Source organism: Mobula hypostoma, chromosome 19 (assembly GCF_963921235.1).
Source record: "Mobula hypostoma chromosome 19, sMobHyp1.1, whole genome shotgun sequence".
Taxonomy (NCBI): domain Eukaryota; kingdom Metazoa; phylum Chordata; class Chondrichthyes; order Myliobatiformes; family Myliobatidae; genus Mobula; species Mobula hypostoma.
In genome coordinates, this window is record NC_086115.1 from 8,620,941 (window position 1) to 8,647,389 (window position 26,449).

At 42.0% G+C, this 26,449-nt stretch overlaps 1 protein-coding gene across 5 annotated transcripts in view; it reads left to right on the top strand.

Annotated features, from left to right (window-relative positions):
* wbp1la (WW domain binding protein 1-like a) overlaps positions 1-26,449 on the top strand; it is a 129,065-nt gene that overhangs the window by 89,564 nt on the left and 13,052 nt on the right. Inside the window, exons 2-3 of one of the 5 annotated variants that reach the window (XM_063071292.1) lie at positions 5,344-5,390; positions 22,611-22,719. In XM_063071292.1, coding sequence (XP_062927362.1) covers positions 5,364-5,390; positions 22,611-22,719 — 136 coding nt within the window. In that variant the 5' untranslated portion in view covers positions 5,344-5,363. Of the gene's footprint in view, positions 1-5,010; positions 5,391-18,356; positions 18,652-18,905; positions 19,230-22,610; positions 22,720-26,449 lie in introns of those variants that run through there. The other 4 variants (XM_063071291.1, XM_063071293.1, XM_063071289.1 and 1 more) reach the window with 4 other exon arrangements.

Here is a 26,449-nt window from a genome sequence, read left to right on the forward strand (position 1 = left end):
TCAGAACTTTGAATTCTTTCCCCATTTAAATAATAGTCTGCCCATTTATTTTTTCTGCCAAAGTGCATAACCATACACTTTCCAACATTGTACTTCATTTGCCACTTCTCTGCCCATTCTTCCAATCTATCCAAGTCTCTCTGCAGACTCTCCATTTCCTCAGCACTACCGGCCCCTTCACCTATCTTCGTATCGTCAGCAAACTTAGCCACAAAGCCATGTATTCCATAATCCAAATCGTTGATGTACAATGTAAAAAGAAGTGGCCCCAACACTGACCCCTGTGGAACACCACTGGTAACCGGCAGCCAACCAGAATAGGATCCCTTTATTCCCACTCTCTGTTTCCTGCCAATCAGCCAATGTGCTATCCATGTATGTAACTTATCCGTAATTCCATGGGCTCTTGTCTTGTTAAGTAGCCTCATGTGTGGCACCTTGTCAAAGACCTTCTGAAAATCCAAATATACAACATCCGCTGCATCTCCCTTGACTAGCCTACTGGTAATTTCCTCAAAAAATTGTAATAGGTTTGTCAGGCAGGATTTTCCTTTAAGGAATCCATGCTGAGTTCTGCCTATCTTGTCATATGCCTCCAGGTACTCGGTAACCTCATCCTTGACAATCGACTCCAACAACTTCCCAACCACCGATGTCAAGCTAACAGGTCTATAATTTCCTTTTTGCTTCCTTGCCCCCTTCTTAAATAGCGGAGTGGCATTTGCAATCTTCCAGTCTTCCGGAACCATGCCAGAATCTATCGACTTTTGAAAGATCATCGCTAATGCCTCCGCAATCTCCACAGCTACTTCCTTCAGAACACGAGGGTGCATTCCATCTGGTCCGGGAGATTTATCTACCTTTAGACTATTCAGCTTCCTGAGTACTTTCTCTGTCGTAATTGTGACTGCGCACACTTCTCTTCCCTGCCACCCTTGAGTGTCCGGTATACTGCTGATGTCTTCCTCAGTGAAGACTGATGCAAAATACTCGTTCAGTTCCTCTGCCATCTCCTTATCTCCCATTACAATTTCTCCAGCATCATTTTCTATTGGTCCTATATCTACTCTCACCTGTCTTTTACTCTTTATATACTTGAAAAAGCTTTTAGTATCCTCTTTGATATTATTTGCTAGCTTCCTTTCATAGTTAATCTTTTCTCTCTTAATGACCTTCTTGGTTTCCTTTTGTACGGTTTTAAAAACTTCCTAATCCTCTGTCTTCCCACTAATTTTTGCTTCCTTGTATGCCTTCTCTTTTGCTTTAACTTTGACTTTTCTTGTCAACCACGGTTGCATCCTTTTTCCACTCGAAAATTTCTTCTTCTTTGGAATATACCTGTCTTGCACCTTCCTCATTTCTCACATAAACTCCAGCCACTGCTGCTCTGCTGTCTTTCCTGCCAGTGTCCCTTTCCAGTCAACTTTGGCCAATTCCTCTCTCATGCCACTGTAATTTCCTTTACTCCACTGAAATACCGACACATCAGATTTCGGCTTCTCTTTTTGTAATTTCACAGTGAACTCAATCATGTTATGATCACTGCCTCCTAAGGGTTCCTTCACCTCAATCTCTCTAATCACCTCCAGTTCATTACACAATACCCAATCCAGTACAGCCGATCCCCTAGTGGGCTCAACAACAAGCTGTTCTAAAAAGCCATCTCGCAGACATTCTACAAATTCTCTCTCTTGAGATCCAGTGCTGACCTGATTTTCCCAATCTACTCGCATGTTAAAATCCCCCACAATTATCATAACACTGCCCTTCTGACAAGCCTTTTCTATTTCCTGTTGTAATTTGTAGTCCACATCCCTGCAGCTGTTTGGAGGCCTATAAATAACTGCCATCAGGGTCCTTCTACCCCTGATATTTCTTAGCTCAACACATAAAGATTCTGCACCTTCCGATCCTATATCACCTCTTTCTAATGATTTAATATCATTTCTTACCAATAAAGCCACGCCTCCCCCTCTGCCTACCTTCCTATCTTTCCGATACACCGTGTATCCTTGGACGTTCAGCTCCCAGAGACATGCATCCTTTAGCCAGGTCTCAGTGATGGCCACAATATCATATCCGGGTGCTCCGGTTGCCTCCCACAGTCCCAAGACCTACCGATGGTGGGTTAATTGCTTATTGTAAATCGTCCCATGATTAGGCTGGGATTAAATCCGGGGAGAAAGGGCCTATTCTGCGATGTAGCTCAATAAATAAATATTCCCTGGAAGGTAGTAAATTCAGGGGTGATCTAAAGGTGTATAAGATCGACAGAAGTATAGAAAGCTTGTGGTCTTCTACCTGCTCCAGTTTAAGGTCAGAAGTGAGAGGTTTAAAAGGGAATCGAGGCAGCTTCTTCATAGAAAGTGTGGTGTGTATTTGGAACTAGGTACCAGAAATGATGCTTGAGTTGGGCACCTGAGCAACATTTAAAATCATCTAGGTAAGAACATATACAGGAGAGGTTTAGAGAGTTGTGGACCATATCTGATCAAATGGAACTAGCTCCATGGTTGAGTTAGACCAAAGGATTGGATGCAGTGTTCCCTCTAAGGTGTGCACGCACACACATATTTTGCTACTAGTGCACAAAGGGGTTTAAACCGCACACACAGGGTTGTCCGCCTTCCACCTCACTGTCATGTTGAGTATATTTCACGAGCGAGCACAATCACATTTCCTTTTCTGATTTCTGATGCGGACAGTACTGACAACATGGAGCTCGCGATGATTTGTCTGCAGATTTTAGAACTGGTTTATTTATACAGTTTTTATTGAAGAAATCATTTAGTGTGCACATGTTGTTATCACTGGCCAAAATAATTGCACAACAGGTCATTACAAATTAGAGGGAACATTGGCTGGATAGCTCTATGAATATGTCAGAATTTCTTTCCTTCCAGAAATCAATTGACACCTATTTAAAACTTTTTACTCTGGCCAAATGGCAGAGTGGCTACCTAATAGCTTTTTATTTGATTCGGTGTCAGATTTTGTATCATAATGTCCTTGTGGGGTTACTTGGCCTCTTTTATTGTATTAAACTTGCCTCTTAATTGCAAATAGATGTTGTGAACTTAGCAGTCAGCATTGCTGCAATGCTCCAGTGTCTGAGGTGCCTGCTGTAGGTAGCTCAGTTGTCTGGAGCAGAGACTCAGATGAATGAGAATCGGGTTTATTATCACTGACATATGTCGTGAAATTTGTTGTTTAGCAGCAGAACAAGGCAATACATTAAAAATACTGTAAATTACAATAAGAAATATGTGAAGTAAGTAGTTCAAGAAGAGGGCAAAGTAGTGAGGCAGTTTTCAATGGTTCACGGTCCATTTAGAAATCTGGTGACGGAGGGGAAGAAGCTGTTCCCAAAATTCTGAATGTGAGTCATCAGGCTCCTGAACCTCCGGCCTGATGGTAGTAATGAGAAGAGGGCATGTCCCAGTTGCTGGGGGTCCGTAATAATCGATGCTGCCCTCTCGAGGCATTGGCTGTTGAAGATGTATTCTGTGCTGAGGAGGCTGGTGTCCATGGTGGAGCTGGCTGAGTTTACAGTCACTGCAGCGTTTTCCAATCCTCTGCATCGGAGCTCCCTTACCAGACAGTGAGGCAACCAGTCCGAATGCTCTCTGTGGTACATCTATAGAAATTTGCCAGTGTCTTTGGTGACGTACCCAATCTTCCCCAGCTCCTAATGAAATGTAGGCTTCGTAATTCATCAATGTGATGGGCACAGGGCTGATCTTCAGAGATGTTGGCATCCAGGAACTGAAATTGACCAGATTTTCCCGTTGGCAAAATGAGAGACTTGGGTAGCAAAGTGCCACCACGGGGAGCTGGGCTGACTCGAGTGATGCCTGTGCATAGTTTAGACATCCCCTCAACACCCCAAAACTGTCCAGGTAGGTTAATTGGTTCCAATAACTTGGGTTAATGTGTTGTGGGGTGGAGTAGGAAGATGGAGGAACTTGAGAGTAAGTTGATGAGCATTTGTTAAAGAATTAGCTGCAAGTTTAGAGAACAGAGGAAATGGGATTACTGGAACTTCACCTGTGAATCCAATGGCTGAATGACCTTCTGGTGCATTGTTATAGGATCAAACTGTAATTACACTCGTCCAGCTACCATGACCAAACCACAATGTCCACTTGGTTCCACAAACACACACACTCTTCCATGACAAGCAAGCGGTTGCCAGTGGAGCAGAGGAGATGCTTCAAAGTTATCAAAGCCTCCTTAAGTAATGTAACATCCTCACTGACTCATGGGAATCAGTGCCCCATGAGGATGAGGGGTGACTTGATAGGTGTGAGTGAGACGATAAAAGAGGTACGCGTAGATTGGGCAGCCTATCTTTTCCTGGTGCAGCTAATACGAGAGAGCATAACTTCAAGATAATCGGAGGAAGGTATAGGACACCTTTGGAATGTGGGAGGAAACCAGGGTATCTGGAGGAGACCCATGTGGTCATAGGTAGAGCATACAGACTCCTACAGGCAGAGGTGGGAGCTGAACCTGGGTTCTGGTGTTATAAAGCGTTATGCTAGCTGCTATACTACCCCACCACCCCTGTTCTAATCATTCTCAGGGTCAATGCAAAGTGGACATAGTGTTTTTTTATATATCCATAACTAGTTGCCCTGGAGAAGACGTTGGCGAGCCACCTCCTTGGGCTGCTACACTGCATAGGGTGAAAGTGTTTACAAAGCATTGTCAAAGAAGGTTTTAAACCTCTGTTTGCCTCCATCCCTTCTGCTTTTGTTTATCTTGAAAACATAACCATGACCTCTCAGCCAGGTTTTCAGCAGCCATTTAACAAATCCAATACAGAACAGGATTTTAGACTGAGTTAGGGTGGGGGTGGAGGCACAGATAAGGGAGAAAACTGGAGGATGTTTGAGAGGTTGACCAAGAACAAATGTTTGTCTGTTTATGGCTATAACATTTAACTCGGGAGATGGATAATTTCACATTTGTGGCCATAAATAGACTCTCATTATCGCCGTTTGCTTGTTTATGCCCTTGAGTATCACAATATAACTGTAGGGTGGTATGGGGAAAGCAAATTCTGCCCGTGGTCTTGAACTCTGCCGGTTGATGGTAAAACAGCTGACGTGTGGATGAGACCGTGGTGTGCGGTGATGTAATTTATTCTTGGCAGTGAACATCATTACCAGGTCCCAGCGGTGTCCTATGTGAGCTTCGCCTGTGAGGCTGTTTACTCACATTCTCTGGCACATAGGCAAGCATCAAAATAACACACGCGATGGGGCATGGACTGCAGATGCCGGGAGGTAGTTTCTCTGCAAAGATAACTGAAGATCAGTTTCTCATTCCTTTACCTAGGTTTGAATTCAAAATTCAGTATGCCTTTCCTTCTGAGTTCCAGACAGGTAATACCACTGACTTCTTGCCTTTGCCTGGAATTTGCTTAACTATCACCTCTGTCCCTCCTCGCTGCCTGCCTTGTGTGTTACTTGTTACTCTACATGCCTGATCTGCGTGCGCTTCGGTCATTATATAGAAGCCTGTTTCACAGTCTAATTCAAGTTTCTGGTGACTGCCATGCATGCTTGTAACTCTTGAGTTATTTTCATGGAGCGCAGGGCTGCTGCATTAAAATAGGGTCCTGAGCAATCAACTTGAGCAGTTCCAAAGCTGATGACTTTAAGAGCAATGGGGGAGTCATTTGCTTGAACAGGTAGTAAAAGAATGCACATGAAATACGGGTTAATCACATTCCATACTGACTTGCTTTGTTCCAGATGTAACGTTCCTGCTTTATTCCTTTTCATGCCTTGCTGTCTGCCTGACTTTTAGTATTGTTGATTGCGTGATCTTGTTTTTTTGTTGCCTACTTGAATTCCATTCTCCAGCTGCTCACGAATAATGAGAGACTCTGTTTCTGTCGCACCCCCACCCCTTCACAGTCTCAAGGACATCTCAAAACACTGCATGCCCAATGAATTCTTTTCTGCACCCTCAGCCAAACACACTCCCACTATTCATGCAGCAAGTTTCCATTAACAACATTGGAAACTTCTTGGATGGTATCACTTTGGAAGGTTGGATTTGAAGGCAGAATACAGAGTGGAGGAATAGAGGTTCATGGCCACAGATCCCTAAATATTGCCGTGGAAGTCTACAGGGTGGTTAAGGTATATGTTGTTAGTCGAAGGAGTGAGAGATCAAGAGCCATGAGGAAATGTTGCCGCTCTCTAAAACCCTGATTAGACCACATTTGAAATATTGTGTTCTCGTTGTAGGAAGGATGGAGGATGGAGGAGATTTATTGGGATGTTGTCTGGACAAGAGAGAATGCCTTGTGAGGATAGGCTGAGCTAGCTGGGGCTTCTCCCTTTGGAGCAAAGGAGGGTGAGCGGCAACTTGATAGAGGTGTGCAAGATGATGAGAAACATAGATGGAGTGGACAGGCAGAGACTTTGTCCCAGGACGATAATGGATAATACAGAGTCATAATTTTAAGCTGGGTTGGAGGAAAGTATAGGGTGATGTCAGAGGCATGTTTTTGTTTTGAGTGGAGAGTACAATGGAATGTGCTGCAGGGGCAGTGGTAAAGGCAGATACATTATGGACTGCAAAGAAACTCTAAGATGGGAACATGAGGTTAGATTGATCTTACAGTAGGTTAAAGGGTTGGCGCCACATAATGGAGCCAAAGGGCCTGTGCTGTAACGTTCTTTGTATCGAATGGATCCAAATTCAATGACAGATTTAGAAATGGCATTGGTTAAACAATTGAAGGGAACTAGTATTCTGGGCTGGAGATTAGATTCCAATTAGCTGATGGTCATCTATCTCAGGGTGCACTGAAGTTCTGTGTTCTTGTAAACAATATACATGGTAATAATAAATACAACAATAATTACAGTGACAAGCGCAAACAACAGAATGAGGCAAAGGTTGTAATGCAATCAGTGCAAAAAGAAATCAAAGTAAAATTTATTGTCAAATGCGCATGTATGTTACCATATACTATCTTGAGATTCATTTTCTTCTAGGCATTTACAGGAAAATAAAGAAATACAATAGATACTAAGGATAAACAAAGACTGACAAACAACCAATGTCCAAAATTTTTAAAATTGTGCAGAAGAAAAGCTAAGCACATGAGTTGTAGAGAACTTGAAAATGATTTCATAGGTTGTAGAATCAGTTCAGAATTGGGGTGAGTGAAGTTATCCACACCGGTTCAGAGGCCTGACAGTTTTAGGGTAACAATTGTTCCTGAGCCTGGTGATGTGAGACGTTAGGCTTCTGGACCTCCTGCCCACAGAATAACTGAGAGGTAGAAAAAGAGTCTGAGATGTGATGGCAGCACCACTGAGTACTAAGTGACATCCCTTTCAAAGAGCCTTGGAGCACTACAGCACAAAAATGGTCCTTTGGCCCATCGCTGGCATGATAGCATGATCAGTGAGTAAATATCAGGCAGGACACAGGGTGATCTCTCCTGTTCACTGAATAGTGCCTTTGGGTCTTTAGGCTCATCTGAGAAGGTAAATGGGATCTCACATTAATATTTTCTATAACAATAGTTCCATTTAATATCAGTATATATACAACCTGTAACTCTTGCTCTTCACAAACATCCATGTAAACAGAAGGGTGCCCCAAAGAACGAGTGACAGTAAAAATGCTAGAACCCCAAAGCCACCCCCAGCTCCCCCTCCCACACCCAAGCAGCAGCAAAGCATCATCACTTCCCCTCCCTCACTTAGTGCAGCAAAAAGCATCAGGGCCCACCACCCATCAAGCAAATGATAATGTGTGGACTAGGTTAAGGCTGGGGCATTGTGCATTAAACAAAACATTGAAAATGATAGGGAAACACCAGACAGGATTGTGTGAGGAATGTCAGGAAGAGGAGTCAGTAGAACATGTAGTTCTGAGTTGCAGGAAGTATGGGATACAGAGAGAGATGATGAGAACTAATCTAAGGGAATTGGGGGTGCAGGAATTCACATTAAAAGGGTTGCTGGGCATGGGTGAGAGAGCAGAGGTTGGGGTATTTTTAGCTTTCTTGAGGGGTACAGGGTTTTTTTTATAGGATATAACAGATGAGCAGGAATAGGGTACTAGGATGGCCAAAAATAAGGAAGATAAAGTGTAGGTTAGAGTATGTGTGTGTGTGATTGGGTGAAGGGATTTAGAATGTAAGTCTATTGCACACTCCGGAGCAGAAGGTGGCGGTAATGCACCATTAAGCTGGGTGCCAACGGCCGTAAAACAAGACGGAGAAGAAGATGATAGCAAAGCCCCTAAGAGAGACCGTGATCTACAGCACAACAAAAACTGATCAGTCACCCAACAATTTCACACATGACAGGCTCTCTCTCTGTCAGCTAGAGTGGAGGCTAACAACACAGAAAATGAATTGCAATGTTGACAGTGGAGATTCTTTCAATGGACTCTGTGGCATTGTGTTTACATCTATGGTGTGGTTCTCTGAAGCTACAATCTTTCTGACTCCTGGAATCAATGCTGCTGCCTTCGAATTTGCGAAGAACATTGAGCAACACGCACAAAACGCTGGAAGACCTCAGCAAGTCAGGCAGCATCTATGGAGGGGAATAAACAATCAATGTTTTGGGCAGCGAGCTTTCATCAGGACTGAAGGGGGTTAGAATGTGATCTTTGTCTTGAGGGTTAAATCCAGGAAGGCAACTTTAAAAAATTCTAAGCTGGGACTGAGAATCGAAATGGGGAGATTGGGTCGGGGGGGTAGCTGAGCTTGGTGGAAAGTGCATATCCTGCTGGGAGAAAGAAAGAACTGTGAAGTCTGATTAAAATGGCGGCAGTAATTTATGAATAGGAGCTGGTCAGAGGGTTTTGGTGATTGTAAGTCTGTGTGTCATGTCACTGTAGGAACCTGAAATGACAGAAATTCCTCTGTCTGTAGGATTTTTTTTTAAATTTTGGACCCTCCTAACCTCTTTTTGGTGTTGTTTCTTGCCTTTCTGTTCTCTGGCACCACACCCCAATAATGTTGCTCATAGCACCTCAGCTGGTTCACATTTCCCTTTGTAGCAATAACCAGCTACGATGACGACTGTATTCTGACCGGGCTTTGAAGGTCATTTCTTCTTGTTCTGTTTTCGTTGACATTGAACAAGCTTAGGAACTGAATCTGCATATTTTCCATGTTAGCATATCACTTCAGAGAAATAAAGTTTGATATATTTTTCTCCATGAGCAATGACTTACCAGGGTTGAAACAGATTCAAGATGGGGAGCTCTTTGCCAGTATGGTTACTTTAAGGCATTGTTTTCCAACCTTTTTCAGCTAAACACCCTGCCTATAGCTCCTTAATAGTTACCAACACCCCTCTAGAGCTCTATCATACTTGCCAGTGCCCCCTAAAGCACCTTCATGCATGCCAACTCTCTCCTGAAGCACCTTGATCTGGGCTGACATTTACATGCCGGGTGGCACCTAATTAATTAGCTTGTTTATTTCGACTTTTTTCTTAAAGATGTGCTGGGTACGTCCCGGCTACCACCGCACCCCTGCATGCTTCACGGCGATGTATCGGTCCGCGGTCCAGAGGTTGGGGACCACTGCCCTAAAGCACCTTCATACTCGCCAACACCCCCTAAAGCATCTTCGTACTTGTCAGCTCTCCCCTAAAGTTTCTTAATGCAGGCCAAATCTCCCCAAAGCATCTTCATAGTCACCAACGCTCCCTAAAGCACCTTCATAGTCACCAACGCTCCCTAAAGCACCTTCATACTTAAGAATATACTTTCTGGCGCCCTTCCCACCCCCACCATAGTGTGAAAACACGTCTACCGTATGCTAACATGAGAAAAATGATTCTGCTTTAAATTTTTATTTGTCTTTAAATATAGCTTACACAGTGCCTCTGCACTGTACTGCAGCTTCGATATCAATGTGATCCTTGAGCTCGATGGTTTTTAGCAAGGGTTGAAATATCTGGTTCAAGTTGTGACAGCAAAAGCCTTATGTCCCCACACATAACAATGTCCAAAGGGTTTCTGTTTTTTGTGAGTATGGTTCACTGCACTGAAGCCTCTTTCAACAGGGTAGGAGGATGGGAATGCAATGAAGAGCAGTTTGGTTCTTCAAAGACCAGGAAACTTCGTATGATAGTGTAGCCACATACCAAAAATGCCGTGATTTTTGAAAAGCATTTTTGCTGCTTCATCTTTCTGAATTTCAATAATTTCTTCTTGCAAGCTCTCTTCCTGTTCTTCTGCCTTCCAAAGAAATGAGTTAATGACCCAGTCCAGAATTCTTGAATCAAGTTTGAAAATCCTTCAGTGACTGCAAGTGTAAGCAGTACTCTTGCAAATCACTGTCTGTGAAAGAGTGCCATACTTTCCATGCAGGGGAAACGGTGAGAAAATCTCTCTCCCAATGTTTTGTTTATATATTTCCATTTTTCCAAGAAAACTGGACACTGCAGTTTTTGCCTGAATTAAATTGTAATTTTCACTCTGCAGTTTCATATTTAGAATGTTCATTTTGTCGTACAGAACAGCTAGGTATGCCACATCTCCACGTAGAAGTTGAATTTTGTTTCCTAATCTCTTGTCAACTTTGAGCAGAAATTGAACCACAGTGTCAAAATGATCAAATAAAGGTTTTAAGCAGCAGACTTTTGACATCAAAAGTACTTCAGTGTGAAGAGGCAAGTGTTCAATCTCTTCATCATTATCTTGGCATAACTGGTGAAGTATTCTGCTATTTAATGGATGAGCTTTAATTTTGTTGATAGCAGATATTACAAGAGTCATGCTTGAAAAAGTCGCTGGCTGGGGCTTTTGGCTGTGAGATGTTGACAATGAATTACGTAGTGGATTGCAAACAGAATTGGAATTTTGTTTTTCATAAATGCCACTAAACCAACATGGCGACATGTCATATATGGAGCTCCACCTGTTGTACAAGAAATCATGTTCCTAATTGGAATACTTTTATCCTCATTATACATTTTGAGCTTGTCGTAGATTGAGTGTCCATTGGTATTTGTTTTTAACTTTTTGCAAAAGAGAATCTCTTCATAAACTTCTCCATTTTTGATAAACTATACATATGCCATTAGCCTCATTGTCTTGCTCAGTTGACTCATCTAGTTTTATCCTGAGTTCTGTGTTTTGTAGCTCTGTGCATAGTTGATATTCAATGTCTTCACTCACTTTGTCAATACAACAAACCACAGAGTTATTACTCAGAGAGGAATTGATTTTAAAACACTGGTATCCATTTTGAGAACAGTGGTGAGCACTTCTGATACAACAGGCATTATTAATCTTTCACCAATTGTATGAAATTTTCCCTCCTCTGCTATCATTTTGAAAAATTATAAGAAGTAGTAAGACCACTATCAAGGTCATTTTTAGCTTTCTTGGCAAATGACTTGAGTGTGCAACACTTTTCAAATACTTCTTCATTTTCTGGAACTGAGTAATACCATAAGTGGCACACATCAAAGTTGCTGGTGGACACAGCAGGCCAGGCAGCATCTCCAGGAAGAGGTACAGTCGACGTTTCAGGCCGAGACCCATTGTCAGTCCTGACGAAGGGTCTCAGCCTGAAACGTTGACTGTACCTTTTCCTAGAGATGCTACCTGGCCTGCTGCATTCACCAGCAACTTTGATGTGTTGCTTGAATTTCCAGCATCTGCAGAATTCCTCGTGTTTACGTTTTTAAATACCATAAGTGGCCTTTTCAGGGTGTCTTTTATGGATGTGTTCCTGCAATCCTGATGGTTTCATGGTTTTATTAGACAGTACAATATTACAAATAAGACAGATGAGGCTGCACGTGTGAAGCCGAGGTCGCTTTGAACACTCCATGGAATCCTTAGGGTTGGCAGGTTCACCGTTTGGTTCTGGCCAGCGCTGTATTGTTGCGCAACCTGTTTGCCATAGGTCTGTAGAGAAGGTTGAGAGGGTGTACTTGACTTGCCAATTGTTAAGTTACATTAACTTGTTCTGTGCCGCAGGTCAAGGGGATTTATTGGGAGCCCTGGTTGCTATTTTATGCATCCCCAATAATGTCTGTCTGGTTGGTAAGGTCGGATGAGATTGCTGAGTTTCAGACACATTGTGACGATGTGTGCTCAGTGCCTGTGGTTCTTCCTGTGTTCCAGTGCCTCATCCTTTTTTTTTTGGAAGTGCCTGCTGTACTAACAGTCAGTCAGGTCTTGTGCCTTAAGTTAGGGTGCCACTTACCGTCAACCCACCCCCAAGAATCTTGAATGTCCCCCCAATGACTTCTATTTCCCCTAACGTTCCCTTAGGACAAGTAACTAGCCCCGTTGGGAATTACTGCTTTATAATAGCTTGTGAATAACTTACTTTAGTGGATTCTGGTTAATTGGGCCATTGGTTAATCAGGGGCGGCTACTTATTTTATCAACTCTTAAAGAACAAAAACAAATTAAGATAATTGCCAGATTCCCTTCATTTATTTGGGACACTGCCACATAATTGAGACAGGAGACTGTTGCTGAACAGGATCTAGCTAGCATCAGTTGTACACACTTGTGTGGCCACGAGATGCTGCACCATATTTAAAGTGAGCAGTTTTTAAATAGTGTCAGTTGTGTGTGTGTTTGTGTTGAAAAAGCGGTGGTTTTTGTCACTGATAGTTGGCGAGAAATAAGCAGTAAGTTTTGCTCGCTGCGGTTTCAAGGATTCGGGTTTGGGTTCCCAGGCTGGGTGTGAAAATGAAACGTTTTCACTACTTCAAGTAAGGAACAGCGAAGAACTTGAAGGTGTTGACAACCATCATGAAAATGGAGATTTGGAAGATGTAATCATTAATAGCATTGTGTGAAGGCAGTCAATCAAACATCAATTGTTTGGAATGAAAAAGCCTTGTCAGGTGTCTCAGGGCTGGGAGTGCCTGCAGCTGTGCCATCCCCTGCCCCTGGCGCCCCTCTGCCACCTGTACCGCACCCTTCCCGCGGCACTCCACCCTTGACGTTAGTAACGCCAGAATTACAAACTCACTCTCTGCTCCACGTTGACAAATACAGTATTACACTACTATTGTAGTGTTCTAATTTGTTCTGTAGTTCATTTTATTTTAATTTCTCAGGTTGTCTCTTTTTTTATATATACCTTTTTTAACTATTTCCGTGAAACTTCAGCTAATTGGGGTAGCCAGTTAATTGGGCCAGCCACTTAATTGGGCCAAAATATATTTATTGGTCCCGATGAGACCCAGTTAACTGGAATCCCTTGTGCATTGAAACTAGAGAATCTGCACTCAGTGACCACTTTATTAGGTACTGTATCTCCTGCCCTCATGGTCTGCTGCTGCTGTAGCCCATGGGTTTCGTTTTATCATGTTGTACATTCAGACATTCTCTTCTACACACCACCTGTGCAATGTGTGGTTATTTGAGTTACTGATTGCCTTTCTAATCAGCTTGAACTAGTCTGGCTATTCTCTTCTAACCTCTCTCATTAACAAGGTGACCTTGCCCACAGACCTACCACTTACTGGATGTTTGTTGTTCTTCACCCCATTCTCTGTAAACTCTAGAGACTACTGTGCATGAACATCCCAGGAGATCAGCAGTTTCTGAGATACTCAAACCACCCTGTCTGGCACCAACAATCATTCCATGGTCAAAATCACTAAAATGAAATTTCTTCCATATTCTGATGTTTGTTCTGAACAACTAACTGAACCTCTTGACCACGTCTGCATACTTTAAATGAGTTGAGTTGCCACCACGCGACTGGCTGATTAGATACTTGCATTAGCGAGCAGTTGTATAGGCGTACCTAATAAAGTGGCCACTGATTTATTAAGAACCTCATTAAAATAAACATTGTATTTGATCTGCAGAGTCAGAATTTCATAGTGGTTGTATTGTCCACAGCTGTAATCCCACAGCCCATCTTCGTGATGCAATAATCAACACTGGGGAACTGCAATATACTATATTAGAGGCAACATTAAGTTCAATTGTCATTCAACCATACTCGTATACAGCAAAGCAAAACTGTGTTCCCCCAGGGCCACGGTGCAACTTACAGTGCATACAGTTACAAAATCGTACTAGCACAAGTCCCTGAGTGACATGGCCTGAATATTTTCTAAACGGGGAGAAAATCCAAAAATCTGAGATGCAAAGGGACTTGTGCAGAACACCCTAAAGGTTAACTTCAAGGTTGAGTTGGTGGTGAGGAACGCAAATGCAACTGTGGCATTCTTTTCAGGGGGTCTAGAATATAAGAGCAAGAGTGTGATGTTGAGGCTTCATAAGGCCCTGGTAAGGCCTCACCTTGAGTATGAACAGTTTTAGGCTCCTCATTTAAGAAAAGATGTGCTAGCATTGGAGAGGGTCTGGAGGAAGTTCACAAGGATGATTCCAAAAATGAAAGGATGATCATATGAGGAACATTTAGTTCTGGGTCTGTACTCACTGGAATATAGAAGGATGGTGGCAGCATCTCATTGAAACCTTTTGAATGTTGAAAGGCCTAGACAGAGTAGATGTGGAAAGGATGTTGCCCATGGTGGGGGAGTCTAGGACAAGAGGGCACAGCCTCCAGATAGAAGGGTGTCCATTTAAAACAGAGATGTGGATAAATTTCTTTAGCCAGAGGGTGGTGAAGTTGAGGAATTTTTTTTAACCACAGGCAGGTGTGGAGGCCAGGACGTTGAGTATATTTAGGCCGGAGATTGATAGGTTCTTGACTGGCCATAACATCAAAGGTTACGGGGAGTGGGACTGAGAAAGGGGAATAAAAAGGATCAGCTATAATTGAATCGCAGAGTGGACTCGATGGGCCAAATGGCCTAATTCTGTTCTTGTATCTTATGGTCTAATATTGATTGTGTATGGGACATTGTCCTGGAGCCACATTTCTACAAGAACAAGCACGTAGCAGTTCCTCCTCTCATGCTGGGTCAGCCAGGTTAATAATCGCAAACACAAGAGTTTCTGCAGATGCTGGCAAACCAGAGTAATGCATACAAAATGTTGGAGGAACAGGTCAGGCAGCATTTATGGAGAGGAATAAACAGTTGATCCTTCAGGCCAAGACCCGCTTCAGGATAGGTCAATAATCATGACATCTTTTAGCACTGGAAGAGGCTATCTAACTCATTATACCTCCGCTGTGTTTTTGAAAGAGTAAATTGGTCTCTTTCCATGTCTTATTTTTTAGAGCCTACAACATTGTCATTGTTAAAATACATGTAATTCTCTTCGGAAAGTTACGTTGGTTGTGCCTCCTGTGGAGCAGTGTGTTACTCAGTCAGAATGGCGTGCTGTGGGCTGTTACAGTAATGCAGTGGTTAACATAAGACTATGTGATCACCAGTAGGGGTTCAATTCTTGCCACTGTCTGTAAGGAGTTTGTCTGTTCACTCTATGACCATGTGGGTTTACTCCACGAGCTCCAGTTTCCTGCCACATTCTAAAGATATATGGACTAGTAGGTTAATTGGTCACAAGAGCGCTGGGCAGTTTGGGCTGAAAGACTCTGTTACAGTGCTCTATCTCTTTCTTAAAAAAAATGTCCCCCCCCCCCATTTTTCTCTTTGTCTCAAATTGGTATCCTCAAGTCACTTGACTTTCAAGCATAACTTTTCCCAATTCATTCTATTAAAAATCCTTCACGTCTATTAAATCTTCTTTGCCACCTTAACAGGTGTCAAGGTAGCATAATTACTGCCACTGCCTCGCACTACAGGTCGATCCTGACCTTCAGTACTGTCTGTGTGGAGTTTGCATGTTCTCCCTGAGGCTGTATAGATTTGTCCCCAGATGTTCTAAATTCCTCCCACATCTCAAAGTTGTGCTGGTTGATGAATTAGTCGGGGGCTCCAAATTACTTCTAGTACAGTGAGTAGCGGTAGAATCGATGAACAGGAGAGCTCATGGGCATGTACGAGAAAAGTTTACAGGAAAGTGAGTAGAGGAGTGGATTGCTGAAAGAGCCAAATGCCCCCTTGTGCAACAAGAATATATGAAATACACACCTTGTTGACTTTCAAAGTTGGAAGTAAATTTATTATCAAAGTATGTATATGTCACCATATACCACCCTGAGATTCGTTTCCTTGCAGGCATTCACAATAAAACAAAGAAATAAAATACTCAATGCAAAACTACACACAAGACTGGCAACCAACCAATGTATAAATAAATAATACTGTCAGCTTGAGTTGGATAGTCCTTAAACGTGAGTCCGTAGGTTTAGGAAACAGTTCAGAGTTCAGGTGAGTGAAGTTATCCACGGCAGTTTAGGAGCCTGATGTTTGAAGAGCAAGAACTGTTCCTGAACAGGGTTGTTTCTTCATTGTGGTGTCACAGCTGAATAATTCATCCCTAGTAAGTTTTCTCCAAGTGTTGCTGACACAAAGTAATTATATACTTAAACAAATTATTTAATTATAAAAATAATAAATCCTACATATGCCAGTCTTTTCTGATTAGAATATTGGGCTTAGCTGCTGTAACATTGGAGTTGATCAGTCCTGCTAGGATTGTTCTGATATTCAGTTATCCATAAACATTAGAACATAGAGCAGTACAGTACAGGTCAGGAGCATGCCCTGTGCCCTTGATGCTGTGCTGAATTAATTAAGTTACAATCAATGCCCAATTGGAAGGCTAGTTTCCATCACAGTCCATCACAGGAAAAGCCCTCCCCACCATGGGGCACATCTACAAGGAGCCTTGCCACAAGAAAACAGCATCCATCATCAAGGACTCTCACTGCGCTCTCTCCTCACTGCGCTCTGTCCTCACTGCGCTCTGTCCTCACTGCGCTGACTCCTCACTGCGCTCTCTCCTCACTGCGCTGACTCCTCACCTCTCCTTTGGGGAGCAGATACAGGAGCCTTGGGTCCCACACCATCAGGTTCAGGAGCAGTTATTACCCTTCAACTATCCAATTCCTAAACCAATGTGGATAACTTCACTCATCTCCACACAGATGACATTTAATAGAAAGAGAAACAGTTAATACCTCAGCTCCAAGAGCCTTCGTCAGAAGTTGCGCGTAAATGCCATTTTGGAAAAATCAGACATGACTTTGTGGTTGAGATAGAGGAGCCTGAAGGCACACAATGTTTTAACGACAGCTTCTTCCTCTCCACTGTCATATTTCTGAACAGTCCACAAACACTACCCCACCATTTTGCACTACTGATATTTTTTATAATTGCAGACGCTGGAAATCCAGAGTCACACACACAAGATGCTGCTGGATCTCAGCAGGTCAGGTAGCATCCATGGAAGGGAATAAACAGTTGCCATTTCAGGCAAAATCCTTCATCAGGACTGAATATTTATTTTTATCAATAATAAATAAATAATTATTATTATATATAATGTATTTCTTACCGTGATGCAAAATGACAGAATTTACATTTGTCAGTAATAATAACTCTGATTCTGTTAGTAGAATGTTTTCCCCTTTTCTTTAACAATGTTACTGAATAGTGGAGGCCACAGCCAACTATGTGGATTTCAAATATAAGAGTTAATCATTGAAAGATTCTCGTTCCCAAATATATATCCTTTTAACATTAATTTTCAACTTGTGTTTCTGTCGAAATCCTCCCAGGGGGGTGAGACCTTGTGCATTTTCACACAGCACTACAGCAAGCACTTACCCTCTGACCTTTATTCTGCTTCCCACAGCACTACCCCAAATGCCAAGTACACCTTCCTGTTCAGTTATTCTGTGTTTTTCATTTGCAGCTAATGCTCACCTCTGCTTCCTGCTTAGAGTTGGCCTGTTCCCATATCTGAAAACTTTAATGCTGCTTAGTGTCACTTAGCAGTCAGTATTGTTATTTTTATCTCAGTGTTTTATATTCATTCTACCCAGTGGTTCCCTGTCTAAAACTGAATACAGTACCTATCTGACAAATGTTAAATCTGGTTATCAAACAACCCAGGATGGGAACAGGCCACTCAGATAATAAATTCACTTAGAACTCTGTAGCAAACAGTGAGATTATTTTCTTTTCTAAATAGTATTTCTGTAGGTTTTTTAACAAGGTCTTTTCATTTCAGTTTCTGAGCTGTATATTCCTAGATGAATGGGAGAAATACAAAATCTAAAGAATTGCATAAACTTTAAACATATTATCCAGTTATTCTGTAGATGTGAATTTAATGTAGCAGCTAGAATTTGGTGGAGTACAAGGTTGATGAGAGAGAATCTGGTTCATAGTTCATCTGATTTTAAGTGCCAGTGCTTTGTTGTTTAGTAGAAAATTGTGAATTGCAGATTACAGTAAATAGATTACAAAATGTTCAGAGTTTTAGCATATCTTGTTTACACTGGATTAATGGAAAACTAGACTTGAGAAGCTGTACTGAAATCATTTATATAAACCAGCTTTTGATGCCTCTCCCCGTTCATCTCAGCTGCAAGTTAGTTCATTGTAGAGGTGTCTTTGCAAACCTGCTTGTGGCAATTTTCTCCCAATAAATTAAATTACTGCACAGTGCGTGCTGAAGTTAGTTTTCGGCAACTTTGGGAGATGTAGCAATTGAAACTGTGCTCATCCTAGTGGGTGATCTTTATGGATCTGGAGTCTCCCTCAACCAGAGCAGTTAACTTGTGGTTTACGGATTTTGCAGTCATTTCTTCACATGCCGTTGCTTCATTTAACTAAGGTAAGAAGCCAGGGAGATTGAGAATGTTTCCAGATGTCTTAAATGTCATATTCGAAAGCACAGACTTCAGAGATTTTATTTATTGCAAGTTGATAGAGTTGTGAAGGTGTAAGTGTGTGGGCCTTCATTACTCGGGACTGAGTTGAAGAGCTGTGAAGGCAATATTGCAGCTCTGTAAAACTCCACACTTAGAGTATTGTCTTCATTTTGTTTTGCTGCATTGTGGACAGAATGTGGAAGCTTCGGAGAGGGTGCAGAGGAGATTTACCAGGATGCTGCCTGGATTAGAGAGCACATCTTATGGAGGATAGGTTGAGCTCTGTGAAGCACTGAACGGGCCTCTGTAGCTGTGAACTCACGGTCGGAGACTTTGCAGTTCATGTTCCATGTGCTTTTGCTTATTTTTTTCCCTACTATATGCACGATTTGAACCGGTGTTCGGCTCACTACTCTACGAGGTTTACTTCAGCACTGAACTGACTCCACAGCTGTGGCCTGTAATCATCGGCACTTGCTTCAGTGGTGAACTGGTTCCAAGGCTGCAGACGGACTTTCATGGATTCCACACTTCATGTTCTGTATGTTATTTGTTTGGACGATTTGTTCTTAATTTTTGTACATTGTGTGTGTTTTTTAATGGGTTCCATTGTGTTTCTTGTGGCTGCCTGCGAAAAGACAAATCTCAAGGTTGTATACAGTATACATACATTGATAATAAAAGTACTTTGAACTTTGATACATCTAAAGGAACCGTAATGAAACATGCTTTATGATGAATGATCCATTGTTAATTACTTTTTCTCCCTGGCTTTGCACTTGAAGTATGTGCACACTTCTCAACCTTACAGCCTCCAATCTGATAAGCAAGTCTTTGCTCATTCCACTGGTGTTGATGGTATTACACTGTGTGAAGATATTATGATTTCTACATCACTTGTGCAGCCTGAGAATATCCAGCATTTTGTGCAGTGGGTTCTTGGTCAGATGGTCATGAATGTTTACTTTCCAGGTGCACAGTTTTGGAAACCTTTGTGTTCTTAGATTTTTGTGTTTTTTTTTTCCCCATTGGTTACCAGTTAAAATAAATCCTGGCAGCCTTTGCCAAAATTGTTCTGATCAAAAGTGTTTGTAGTTTTCAGAAGCCTGGGCTTGAGTACTTTGATATATAGATGTAATAAATTATTCTGTTTATGTTCTGTGCACTTTCAGTCCACAAACATTGTTCTCTGTTTTAATGATTTTTGAATCATGTTTTTTTTAATCAATGTACCGTATGTACTGATAATTCATACAGATATATTTAGTGTAGGAACTTTGTGGATACATGTTTAGTCTGAAGTTACACACCCATATTGGTAATTCTGTGGTTTCTCCCACTTCGGAGTTCCCATTCTCTCTCCCTGCAAGCTTTCGATTGCATTATTTCAGTTACAGCTTTTGAGGTTTTTCTCCTTCCCAGAAGTGCCTTGACGTCCAGCCATTTTGTGTCTTACCCATTAGATATTCCAAACCAAAACATGAGCCAGTAAACCTTTCTGACGCAGATTCTGCAGATACTGGGAATCCAGAGCAACACACACAAGATGGTGGAGGAACTCTGCAGGTCAGGCAGCATCTATGGAGGGGAATAAAGAGTCGACATTTTGGGTCAAGACCCTTAATCAGGGTTCAGTGAGGTGGTCGCTTTACTAATTATAGCCCTTTATGGTGATTTCACGTGGGCTAATTCTTTAGTGCTATTGAAAGTCCATAAGTCGTTAATCCTTCAGTGTGAGTTAGTACTGTATACCGAACTTATCAGCTTCTGATACATTAATTCATTGAATCTACAGGAAGGGTCAAGCTCTCCAGAGTAGTGGCAAGAAAGCAGAAGAGAATTATGCTTTCAAACTTGAGTTCAAAATGGTCAACGTTAGAAAAGAAAGCCAGAACTAAAGCAAGAGGAAACATTTTGAATGTCTTAGCTGACATTTAGGCAGGATGAGTTGATTTAGGGAAAATACATTTACTAAATAGATTTATTGGAAATCATTGAGGCTGACGTCAAACTAAGCCCATGTTTTACCCTGCAAGTCAATAATGTTCAAAATTCGAAGTAAGTTTATTGTCAAAGTGCGTATATATCACCATATGCTACCCTGAGATTTAATTTCTTGCAGACATTCACAGTAGAACAAGAAAGTACAATCATATCATTGGAAAAACTACACACAACGAAATACAAATAATCAATGTGCAAAAGAAGATAGTCTGTACAGATGTAAAAATAAAGCAAATAATATAATAAATAAGTACATAAGACTGTGAACTTGAGTTGTAGACCAAGTCCATGGGTTGTGTTCTGTCCAGTGTTGTGGTGAGAGAAGTTATCCACACTGGTTCAGGAGCCTGATGGTTGAAGGGTAATAACTTGTAGGTGTTGGATCTAAAGCCCCTAAACCTCCTTTCCAATGATAGCAATGAGAAGAGAGCATGGCCTGGGTAGTGGATGGTCCTTGATGATGAATACTGCTTTCTGGCGACAGTGCTCCTTGTAGATGTGTTTAATGGTGGGGAGGGCTTTTCCTGTGATGAATTGGGCCTTTTGTAGACTTTTCTGTTCTTGGGCATTGGTGATTCCATACCTGGCTGGGATGCAACCAGTTAGCATACTCTCCATTGTGAATCTGTAGAAGTTTATCAAAGTTTCACATAACATGCTGAATCTGCACAAACTTCTAAGGCTTAAATATGGGGTTAAGTAAACAGACTACTAAAAACGTGTAACCCCTGTCCATACATTTATCCCCATGGCTTTGAGAACTGAGGGATACTGAGTGCCTGCAGCACCATTGGATGCTCTGAAAGAACACAAAGCCACAGGTTGTCTGTTCCGATGGCACATCACCAGTGAGCCTGGTTTCATCTGGACTTCCACTGCTCTCTGCGTGGAGTTTGCTTGTTAGCTGCCATAAAGCCCCGTTGACATAGGTGAGTGTAGAAGAATCACAGGGGGATTGTGATGAGGGAAGTCTTGGTTCTCTAGTACGGCAGAGAGAGATATTGGAGAGGATGAGCTCGTATTGGTGGTGAGATAGAGGGATTGGTGGAGGTGTGAGAGGGAATTGGTATATAAATAGGGGATAGGACCATTGAGTTGACTGGACTCCTGTATTGTAAAATATGAGCAACACAGACAAAATGCTGGAGGAACTGAACAGGTCAAGCAGCATCTATAGAGAGGAGTAAGCAGATGATGTATGAGGCATGCTTGAAAGAGACCTCCACTACTTGTGTTGAGGGTCAAGCTGGAGTTTAACATTCAAAGGTCAAAGTAAATTTATTATAGTACGTATATGTCACCATACTCTCTGTGCCCACCTTATTAAGTACATCTGTACACCTTGTTAATGTAAATATCTAAACAGCCAATCATGTGGCAGCAAGTCAATGAATGAAAACATGTAGACATGGTTGAGAGGCTCACCTGTTTTTCGGACCAACAAGGTGTTTATCTTGAAGTGGATGAGCTGCAGTACCTCCTGCACCTAATAAAATGGCCGCAGTGTATGCTATCTTGAGATTCATTTCCTCGCAGGCATTCACTGTAAAGCAAAGAAGTACAATAGAGTCAATGAAAAAACTACACGTAAACACAGATTGACAAGCAACCAATGTGCAAAAGAAGACAAACTTAGAAATACAAATAATAAAAAATAATATTGAGAACTTGAGATAAGAGTCCTTGAAAGTGAGGCCACAGGTTGTGGGATCAGTTTAGAGTTGAGGTGAGTGAGGTTATGAATGCTGGTTCAGGAGCCTGATGTTTGAAGGGTGGTAACTGTCCTTGGACCTGGTGGCGTGGTATCTAAGGCTTATATCTCCAGAGTGTGCTTAAATCCAAACCCAGTGACCCGGTTGAGACTGCTAAGGATGACCTCAGTGTTCCTCCAGTGTAATCAATGCCTTTTCTTTTACAGCCCCAAGAAAGGGAAGCATGTGTCGGAGTAAACAACCAGAGTTACTTCTGTGATACAGGACACTGTTGCGGAGAATCACAATGTTGTAACTACTATTACGAGCTTTGGTGTAAGTATCGACCGCCTCGCCTTCGCTCTGGGAACCGTCAGTTACCATTGCTAGGTTTTTTTTACTGTGAGCTTAATTTTACTGATGTGTGAATTGTTAATGCACCTGAACTGTCACCTTTGTTTACTGAGACTCTTCAGTATTATCGGATTAAATAACATTCAGGCTAAACCCTACCATGTCCTTCCCCTCCTCCTGAATGCCATTTGGATATCAGAATCGTGTTTTATTATCACTGACATGCTGTGAAGTCGTGGAACTAGTACAGTACAGGTCATTAAAAACTGCCATAAGTTGTAATAAGTATAAATATAGTGCAGAAGAGGAATTGTGAGGTGGTGTTCGTGGACCATTCAGAAATCATATGGCAGAAGGGATGAAGCTGTTCAGGGAACATTGAGCGTGGGTCTTCAGGCTCCTGTAATACCTCTTTGATGGTAGCATGAGTAGCAGGCATGTCGCAGATGGTGAGGGTCCTTAATAATGGATGCTGCCTAGTCAAGATGTTCTCAATGATGGGGAGGCTTGTGCCTATGAAAGAGGTGGGCATGTTTACAGCTCTTTGCAGCCTCTTTCGATCCTGCACATCGGAGCCTCTATAGCAGGCGGTGATACAGCTGCTCAGAATGCCATCTGTGGCATTGCATCTCACTGGCCGCTCTCCGTAAAATGTACCCCTGTGATTGTGGGGTTCCCCTGGGTGGCTGAATAGTCCAGCACCCTTGGGAGCTGATCATACCAGACGGCAGAAAACTGAGCCACAGAAGTTGCCTCCCCGCTGAACAGGAGAACTTGAGGTATAGTGGGACAGTCGTGGGAAGCAGAAGGCTGAAGATTCCAAGAACTCTCGGTAGCCTGGTGTTTCCATTAGATGTACTGTTGGCTGAGGTTGCCAAAGTTGACTGTGGATTAGTACAGATTGTAGTTAATTTTTGGTCTTGGATCTTAGTTAGAACTAGTTAATAAGTACACATTTGGAGTAAATTCAAAACATGCTAGATCACAAGGGTTGCTGGACCATAGAATACGAGATGAGAGAGCTTCAGTCTGTAGTACTTAAATATCAAAGATCACTTTAATTTCTTGGACAGTTTGAAAACTTTTTTTTTCCCCTCTGCTCACATCATTGATTTTTTTATCCACAGCATGCAGATTAGTGCTCTTTTAAGTGTTCCTGCCTTATTTTCACGATATCAGTAAAGCTCTTTTCGGATGGTTCAGTTGAAGCAGTTGAACATTGAAGCAGACTGTAGGTCTTTAAATCCAGTGCATTCACCAAAATTAGTACTTACTTCTCATTGACTATTCCATTTGCTTTAAAATACTGTTCAATCTGTTCATTATATAAATTCCAGTTATCTGTTGTGTAATCAAATGCCTCAGTATTTTCATTACAGCCAGCCATTTCTGCTCTTTTTATTTATAATTATTATCACCCAGTACTCATTGTTTTTGAATCTGTGAATTCTTCCCGCTTCCTGACTTTTTTTAACTGGACTGTCTTTGCACATGCTACGCTTTTTTTTACTCGACCAAGTCTTCCTGCGCTTTTATTTTAACTCTAGAACTTCTTGCTGCGCTTCCACAGGTCGGTAGTCATCTCAGGTTTGTTTTAAAAATACCTCATCGCTGCTGTTATGTTTTGTAACTCCAAAACATTAAACCAATGAAAAGAAAGACCCAGGAGTCCGAAATATGAGTCTGACTTCGTTTTTATACTTTAAGCAAGGCGTACACATACCACATGGTAGTATGATGACGTATGCCATTCACGTACCCTTACATATAACCTGCAATGCATTATGTAAACAACAAAAAATGTTTACTCAGACAATATTTACGATATTGCTGAAATATTAAATATATAACATTTCAGCTTGAATCAGTCTGGCCATTGTCCTCAAACCTCTTCAAAGACATTTTCACCCACAGAACTGCTGCTCACTGGATTTTTTTTTTCTTTTTCATACCATTTTCTGTTAACTCTAGTGACTGTTGTGTTTGAAAACCCCAGGAGATCAGCAGTTTCTGAGATACTCAAACTACCCTATCTGGCACCAACAATCATTCCACTGTCAAAGTCACTTCGATCACATTTCTCCCCCATTCTGATATTCACAATACATATATTTCACCATATATAACCCTGAAATTCATTATTTTGCAGGTATACTTTGTAAATTCATAATAGAATAATAATCATAATGAAATCAATGGTAGACCGCGCCAACTTGGGCGTTCAACCGGTGTGCAAGGACAACAAACTGTGTAAATACAAAAAGAAAATAGTAATAAATAAGCACAAATCTCAAAGACATGAGATGAAGACTCCTTGAAAGTGAGTCCATAGGTTGTGGGAGCAGTTGAGTAGTGGGATAATTGAAGCTGAGTGAAGTTATCCTCTTTGGTTCAAGAGTGTGATGGTTGAGGGGCAATAACATTTCCTAAACCCAGTGGAAAGTGGAACTTTACCTGTGATGCACTGGGCCATATCCACCACTTTTTGTAGGATTTTCCATTCAAAGGCATTGGTATTTCCATACCAGGCTGTCATGCAGCCAGTTAATACTCTCCACCACACATCTATAGAAGTTTGTCAAAGTTTTAAATGTCATGCTGAATCCTTGCAAACTTCTAAGGAAGTAGAGGCGTTGCCATAGTTTCTTCGTAATTGCACCCAGCATAACACTGAGGAATTTAAAGTCGATGACCCACTCTGCCTCTGATTCACCCCCCCCCCAGTGAGGACTGGCTCATGGACACCTCCACCCCTCGATTTCCTCCTCAATAATCTGCTCCTTGGTCTTGCTGACATTGAATAAGATGTTCTTGTTGTGGCACCACTCAGCTAGATTTTCAATCTCCCTCCTATATGCTGATTAAACACCACCTTTGATACGGCCTGTGACAATGGTGTTGTCTGCAAACTTCATTGTGGCATTAGCCCACACAGTCCCAAGTGTAAAGTGAGTAGATCAGGAGGCTTAAGCACACAGCCTTGTGTGCAGGTTAATGGCCTCTTGGACTTTGCTTGATCGTCTGCCAGTCTTGGAAAGGAATCTGTAAATTGAGTGACTGCCACCCATAGATTCACTTGTGAAAGTCTGCCTCACCTGGAAGGAACATCTAGCTCCATGATGAGGGAGGTCATGTCGGGGCAGGTGTAACGTTCAGTGTGGTTGCAGGTGGAAGTGCCTGGAAGGGGTATCAGTGGGGAGGGGCCGAGTGGACAAGGGAGTCAGAGAGAGGGCAATCTCTGCAGAAAGCAGGGAGGGGGAAGGGCAGATGTACCTGCTGGTGGTGTCCCGTTGAAGATGGCAGAAGCTGTTGGAGGCATGGGGTAGTAGGTGAGGACTAAATTGATTTGAGTTTGATAAGCCTCTGGTCCTTCTGTCCTTATTAAAACACTGAGTCTCTGTGTGGTGTAGTGATGGTTGTGGATTTAAGTTGAGTCACATCGGAGCAGCTGCCTGTTTTGTCATTTGCTGCTTTTGTGTCTGCCACATTGTTCAGCTCTAAATATGCAGTGGAGAGGCATCTCTTTCACTGAGAAACTCAGACCGAGGGAAAGGAAATCCGAGTAGTGTTATTCATTGCACAGCTGTCTATAATTGATGGAATTTAAAGTAGTTATTTGCCCACAGCCTTCTGTTCCCATTTCCTTGTGTGCCATCGGGTTCAAAGAGTTTACTTTCTATTCTGAGCCCCGACATGGTTGACTTGTTGCCCA